General features: G+C 39.9%; 1 protein-coding gene across 3 annotated transcripts in view; it reads right to left on the bottom strand.

Annotated features, from left to right (window-relative positions):
* Positions 1-5,532: 5,532 nt before the first annotated feature.
* LOC140467355 (uncharacterized) overlaps positions 5,533-7,329 on the bottom strand; it is a 67,154-nt gene continuing 65,357 nt past the window's right edge. For all 3 annotated transcript variants that reach the window (XM_072563661.1, XM_072563662.1, XM_072563663.1), the window contains one exon: positions 5,533-7,104. In XM_072563661.1, coding sequence (XP_072419762.1) covers positions 7,002-7,104 — 103 coding nt within the window. In that variant the 3' untranslated portion in view covers positions 5,533-7,001. The remainder of the gene's footprint in view (positions 7,105-7,329) is intronic.

The following is a 7,329-nucleotide window of genomic DNA, read 5'->3' as shown; positions in this document are numbered from 1 at the left end:
TATCATTACCTCATTAAGAAAGTTACATTAAGAATAAACAATCACCTTGCTGTAGCTCACTCTGCTACAAGTAGACTAATTCAGAAGTGGCTACAAAATATTCTTCCACATTGTGGTAAGGAGCAGGAGTCTTCCACAAAAACAAAGAATTAACCTGAACACTTAATTTCAGGATGCATTCTTCTCCTAGGTGACTGATAAAATACTATCATAGTGCTTTATATATCTTTGGACTCCAATTTGCATAAATTCCTGAAGCTTTTTTCTGATGCTACCCCAGTCACCCATGAAATGATGTTCCTTTATTGTTAATAATGTAATAGATCAACTACATGCTCAAGGACATTCCCCAGGATAAGAAAATGAGTCAGCTGCATAAAAGCTGTAAAAAAAACCAATGTATCTAGCTACACATTGTTTTCATTCATTTATGTAATGGGCCTGATAGATGTATAAATGGCAGAAGGCAGGTAATGTCATCGCCTTAACAAGAATCAATTACCACTTAAGCTAAGATGAAAGTAAAATATATTGAAAAAAACTCAGATCTAGCAACATACATGGAGAGAGGAACACAGATATGACCAATGACCTACTATCTGTGTTTTTCATTTATGTCTTTGTCTTTCATAGGTTCTAATGGCCTGAATAACTGATTCTATGTCTATAGATATTTCCTGGCATCCTAAGCGTTTATAGCATTGCTTGTTTCTACTTTAGATTTCCAGTGTCCACAAGTTTCCTTGTATTGTACTCTCGTTTGTTTTCCTGCATGTTATTAGAGTCATAGAGATATACAGCCTGGAAACAGACCTATCAGTCGAACTCATCCATGCCGACAGATATCCTAACCTAACCTAGTTCCAATGCCAGCACTTGGCCCATATCCCACTAAACCCTTCCTATTCATATACTTATCCAGATGCCTTTTAAATGTTGTAACTGTACCAGCCTCCACCACTTCCTCTGGCAGCTCATTCCGAACACACACACACACACACACACACACACACACACACACACACACACACACACACACACACACACCACCCTCTGTGTGAAAAAGTTACCCCTTAGGTCCCTTTCAAATCTTTCTCCTCTCACCCTAAAGCTATGTCCTCTAGTTCTGGACTCCCCTACCTCAGGGAAAAGATCTTGTCTATTTATCCTATCCATGCCCTTCATGACTTTATAAACCTCGAGGTCATGCCTCAGCCTCTGACGCTCCAGGGAAAACAGCCCCAGCCTATTCAGCTTCTCCCTGTAGCTCAAATAAGACCATAAGACCATAAGACATAGGAGTGGAAGTAAGGCCATTCGGCCCATCGAGTCCACTCCGCCATTCAATCATGGCTGATGCGCATTTCAGCTCCACTTGCCAGCGTTCTCCCCGTAGCCCTTAATTCCTCTAGACAACAAGAACCTATCAATCTCGGCCTTGAAGACATTTAGCGTCCCGGCTTCCACTGCACTCCGTGGCAATGAATTCCACAGGCCCACCACTCTCTGGCTGAAGAAATGTCTCCGCATCTCCGTTCTGAAATGACCCCCTCTAATTCTAAGGCTGTGTCCACGGGTCCTAGTCTCCTCGCCTAACAGAAACAATTTTCTAGCATCCACCTTTTCAAAGCCATGTATTATTTTGTACGTCTCTATTAGATCTCCCCTTAATCTTCTAAACTCCAACGAATACAATCCCAGTATCCTCAGCCGTTCCTCATATGCTAGACCTGTCATTCCAGGGATCATCCGTGTGAATCTCCGCTGGACACGTTCCAGTGCCAGTATGTCCTTCCTGAGGTGTGGGGACCAAAACTGGACACAGTACTCCAAATGGGGCCTAACCAGAGCTTTATAAAGTCTTAGTAGTACATCTCTGCTTTTATATTCCAACCCTCTTGAGATAAGAGACAACATTGCATTCGCTTTCTTAATCACAGACTCAACCTGCATGTTTACCTTTAGAGAATCCTCGACTAGCACTCCCAGATCCCTTTGTGCTTTGGCTTTATTAAGTTTCTCACCATTTAGAAAGTAGTCCATTCCTATATTCTTTTTGCCAAAGTGCAAGACCTCGCACTTGCTCACGTTAAATTCCATCAGCCATTTCCTGGACCACTCTCCCAACCTGTCTAGATCCTTCTGTAGCCTCCCCACTTCCTCAGTACTACCTGCCTGTCTACCTAACTTTGTATCATCGGCAAACTTCGCTAGAATGCCCCCGGTTCCCTCATCCAAATCATTAATATATAATGCGAACAGCTGTGGCCCCAGCACCGAACCCTGCGGGACACCGCTCGTCACCGGCTGCCATTCTGAAAAAGAACCTTTTATCCCAACTCTCTGCCTTCTGTTAGATAGCCAATCCTCAATCCATCCCAGCAGCTCACCTCGAACACCATGGGCCCTCACCTTGCTCAGCAGTCTCCCGTGTGGCACCTTATCAAAGGCCTTTTGAAAGTCCAGATAGACCACATCCACTGGGTTCCCCTGGTCTAACCTACTTGTTACCTCTTCAAAAAATTCCAACAGGTTTGTCAGGCATGACCTCCCTTTACTAAATCCATGTTGACTTGTTCTAATCAGACTCTGCTCTTCCAAGAATTTAGAAACCTCATCCTTAATGATGGATTCTAGAATTTTACCAACAACCGAGGTTAAGCTGATTGGCCTATAATTTTCCATCTTTTGCCTTGATCCTTTCTTGAACAAGGGGGTTACTACAGCCATCTTCCAATCATCCGGGACCTTTCCTGACTCCAGTGACTCTTGAAAGATCTCAACCAATGCCTCTGCTATTTCCTCAGCAACCTCTCTCAGAACTCTAGGGTGTATCCCATCGGGGCCAGGAGATTTATCAATTTTAAGACTTTTTAACTTTTCTAGCACTATCTCTTTCGTAATGGCAACCATACTCAACTCAGCCCCGTGACACCCTTTAATTTTTGGGATATTACTCATGTCTTCCACTGTGAAAACTGACGCAAAGTACTTGTTAAGTTCTCCTGCTATTTCCTTATCTCCCATCACTAGGCTCCCTGCATCAGTTTGAAGTGGCCCAATGTCTACTTTTGCCTGTCGTTTGTTTCTTATGTACTGAAAGAAACTTTTACTATTATTTCTAATATTACTGGCTAGCCTACCTTCATATTTGATCCTCTCATTTCTTATTACACTCTTTGTTATCCTCTGTTTGCTTTTGTATCCTTCCCAATCTTCTGATTTCCCACTGTTCTTAGCCACTTTATAGGATCTCTCTTTTTCTTTAATACATTTCCTGACTTCCTTTGTCAGCCAAGGTTGTCTAATCCCTCCCCGGTTAATCTTTCTTTTCTTGGGAATGAACCTCTGTACAGTGTCCTCAATTATACCTACAAACTCCTGCCATTTTTGCTCTAGTGTCTTCCCGGTTAGCCTCTGCTTCCAGTCTATTTTAGTCAGTTCCTCTCTCATGCCCTCATAATTACCTTTATTCAACTGTAACACCATTACATCAGATTTCGCCTTCTCCTTTTCAAACTCCAGACTGAACTCTACCATATTATGGTCGCTACTTCCTAAGGGTTCCCTTACTTTAAGATCTTTTATAGAGTCTGGTTCATTGCAAAGCACTAGGTCCAGAATAGCCTGCTCTCTTGTGGGCTCCATGACAAGCTGTTCCAAAAAGCCATCCTGTAAGCATTCCATGAATTCCCTTTCTTTAGATCCACTAGCAACATTATTTACCCAGTCCACCTGCATATTGAAGTCACCCATGATCAATGTAACCTTGCCTTTCTGACATGCCTTCTCTATTTCCCGGTACATGTTGCGTCCCTGGTCCTGACCACTGTTAGGAGGTCTGTACACAACTCCAATTATGGTTTTTTTGCCTTTGTGGTTCCTCAATTCCACCCACACAGACTCCACATCATCCGACGCTATGTCATTCAATACCATAGATTTAATTTTGTTCTTAACTAACAAGGCAACCCCACCCCCTCTGCCCACCTCAATCTTCAAATCCAATCTTCAAATATAAAATGCTGAGAATCTGCTGTGAGATAGTTCTTAAAAAAAACTAACATTGAAGCTTTATTTTATAGTTTCATGTTTGAAAGGAGTGCACCATGTATTGGGCTGTAATTTTAATTCACTAATGCACAAGGATCAGTCTTAGAACCTCAGTTGTTTACTATCTATAGAATAGACTTGAAAGATGCAGCAGAGTGTAATGTATCCAAATTTTGCTGATACAAAAATATAGGTGAGAGGCAGGTTGTGTTGAGGGCATAAGGTATCTGAAAGGGGATCTACTTTGGTAGAAAAAAATTAAAGGCAGACTATTGTTCAAACTGAGAGAGACTCCCAAAAGAAAACACAGTGCAGAGGGATCTGGGTGTTCTTATACATGAAGCACAAAGGTTAGCGTGCAGGTGCAGCACATAATTTTGAAGCCAAATGAAATTTTGTCCATTATTGCTAAGGGATTGGATTTAAAAATAGGGAAGTCTTTTTACAATTGTGCAGGGTGTTGGTGAGGCTATACCCAGAGTGTTGTGTAAAGTTTTGCATCCAATATTTAAGAAATAGACAAAGTCTTTTCCCTGGGATCCGGGAGTCCAGAACTAGAGGCCATAGGTTTGGGGTGAGAGGGGAAGGATATAAAAGAGACCTAAGGGGCAACTTTTCACACAGAGGGTGGTACGTGTATGGAATGAGCTGCCAGAGGATGTGGTGGAGGCTGGTACAATTGCAACATTTAAGAGGCATTTGGATGGGTATATGAATAGGAAGGGTTTGGAGGGATATGGGCTGGGTGCTGGCAGGTGGGACTAGATTGGGTTGGGATATCTGGTCGGCATGGACAGGTTGGACCAAAGGGTCTGTTTCCATGCTGTACATCTCTATGACTCTATGATAAATTGGCATTAAGGAAGGTTCAAAAGAGATTCAGTAGGCTGATTCCTTGGGTGAGGGGTTGATTTTTCAAGAATGACTGAACAAGTTAGGCTTTTCTTCGTTAAAAGTTTAGAAGAATGAGGGATGACCTTATTAAAACATACAAGATTCTGAGGGTGGTGAGAATGTATTTCCACTAGTGGGGGAAATCTCAAACTGGAGAGTAATGGGACACTCACTTAAAGTTGAGATGCAAAGGAATTTCTTCTCAGAAGTGAGTGAATGTTTGGAGTTCTCTAATCCAGAGAGTTGAGGACGCTCGATCACTGAAAGTATGTAAAGAGGAGTTGGATAGAATTTTGAAATATTAAAGAGTTTAGGGCTATGCTGAACAAGTATGAAAGAGAAGTTGAGACAAGTATTAGAACAGCTAAAATACTTTAAATGAACAGGAGGGCAGGCTTGATGGGTTGAATGGTCAATTGCTCCTATTTCTTAAGTTCTTATGCATGTTTTCAAAATGATTTTAATAGATATTAAAAATTAATATATTTACCCTCCAACTGAAAATCTGAATCATTACATTTGCAAATATTAAACAGAAATTTAGAGTTGATTTAGTGCATTTTCAAAATGGCATGGTGACACTGATTCGTACAAGATTAACATTTATTGATTTCTTGAGGTATAGCATCAGCTTTTCCTGTTGAGAAACCACCAAACATATAAGCATCTTTATCATAGATGTTGGTGTACATATTATAGAAAGGAAATGCAGCATTGAGGTAATGAATATTATACATGGATACTTCTACAATATAATCTTACTTAAATTCACACTAGATTACATTTTGACCTTTATCCAAAATAGACCAGTTAAATAAAAATGTTTCATTTCAAGTCAAAGTCACTATACAAATCAAAATACAGAAACACAGGGCAACCCTTTTCCCCTCTCCGTCTCCCTGATTTGGTAAAGAAGTTTCATTGTGATTTTTAAATTTACACAACATAGAGATTACATGCAGATGGTATCGGCAGATTGAGTTAAGTATGGATTGTGTATTAAGTGCAATTTTTCACATCAACCATTAATAAATGCCATAAATGTCAATATTTCATTAAAATATATAAAATACTTTAAAACTTTTACTCTGGGGAAGAAACATACAATGCATGTTAACATACATCTATTGGGAAAATAATTCAAAATTGAAAATATAATTAAATATTTTTACAGGACATTCTCTGTATTTGGTTAAGATTTTTGATTAAGACAGGCTTATAGAATGTGTACACAGTTATGTAAAAAAAATAATTTTCCTTATACTCCCATGATTATGATTACTGCAGCATAAGCTCATTGTTTAATCTGCATGTTATTACATAATGTGCTAGAACCATGCTGAGATATTACAGAAGGAGCCTTTGTATTATGCAACATGCAGAAGAATGATGTTTTTCAGAAAGATTGTTCAAAAAAGGCATATCTCTTAAAAGCATTTTTACTATGTTTTACACAGATACACACAATATAAACAAGCTATTGCTGGTAAAAGGCTTCTTCAGAATGTGTCACAAATGCAAAGCGTATGTACACACCAAGTGCTGATAAACTCAAATAAGTAGGGTGAAATTTGGATGTTCAGAAGTATCTCCTTGGGGAATGTTAATAAAGTCAGTGTGAAAGATTTTGGTTTCATTCATTCATGGGATGAGGGCATCACTGGCTAGGCCAGCATTTATTGCCCTAATTTCCCAGAGGGCAGTTGAAAGTCAACCACATTGCTCTGAGTCTGGAGTCACATAGGCTAGATAAGAATGGCAGTTTCCTCCCCTAAAGGACATTAGTGAACCAGATGGGTTTTTCTAACAATTCGCAATGGATTCATAGTTACCATTAGACTCTTAATTCCAGATAGTTATAAATTCAAATTCTACCATCTGCTGGGACAGGATTCCAACCCAGGTCCCCAGAACATTACCCGGGTCTCTACGTTAACAATCCAGTGATAATACCACTTGGCCACTGCCTCTCCTAATTATCTGACATTAATTAGGTGATGCCTACAATATTTAGAGTCTGTGGAAAATCGTTTTGGTTCAAAAAGAGCAGATCTTCATTTAGTTGTTGGAGGGTATACCACAGTTATTGGTTGCTTTGTACCAGGCCGGATAGTGAAGGTCCGCCCATAAGATTGTGGATGTTGTGCATTCTGAGAGCTGGAAAAGAGTAGGAAGATTCATAAAAGTTGTTTTACTTTGTAAATGTAACAATTTAAAACCACAAGATAACTACAAACTCAGTAATATTCTGAGATCAAATTCCCAGTTAATAGCAATGTATTACTACTGCCTAATCTGTGCTCACTGACCTCACTTCCCTTCAATACCAAGAAGTTGTGGAATCATAGAATCTTTACAGTGCAGAAAGAGGTCATTCAGCCC

This window comes from Chiloscyllium punctatum, chromosome 45, assembly GCF_047496795.1.
Source record: "Chiloscyllium punctatum isolate Juve2018m chromosome 45, sChiPun1.3, whole genome shotgun sequence".
Taxonomy (NCBI): domain Eukaryota; kingdom Metazoa; phylum Chordata; class Chondrichthyes; order Orectolobiformes; family Hemiscylliidae; genus Chiloscyllium; species Chiloscyllium punctatum.
Note: the sequence above shows the minus strand (reverse complement) of the source record. Positions and strands in the feature narration are given on the sequence as shown.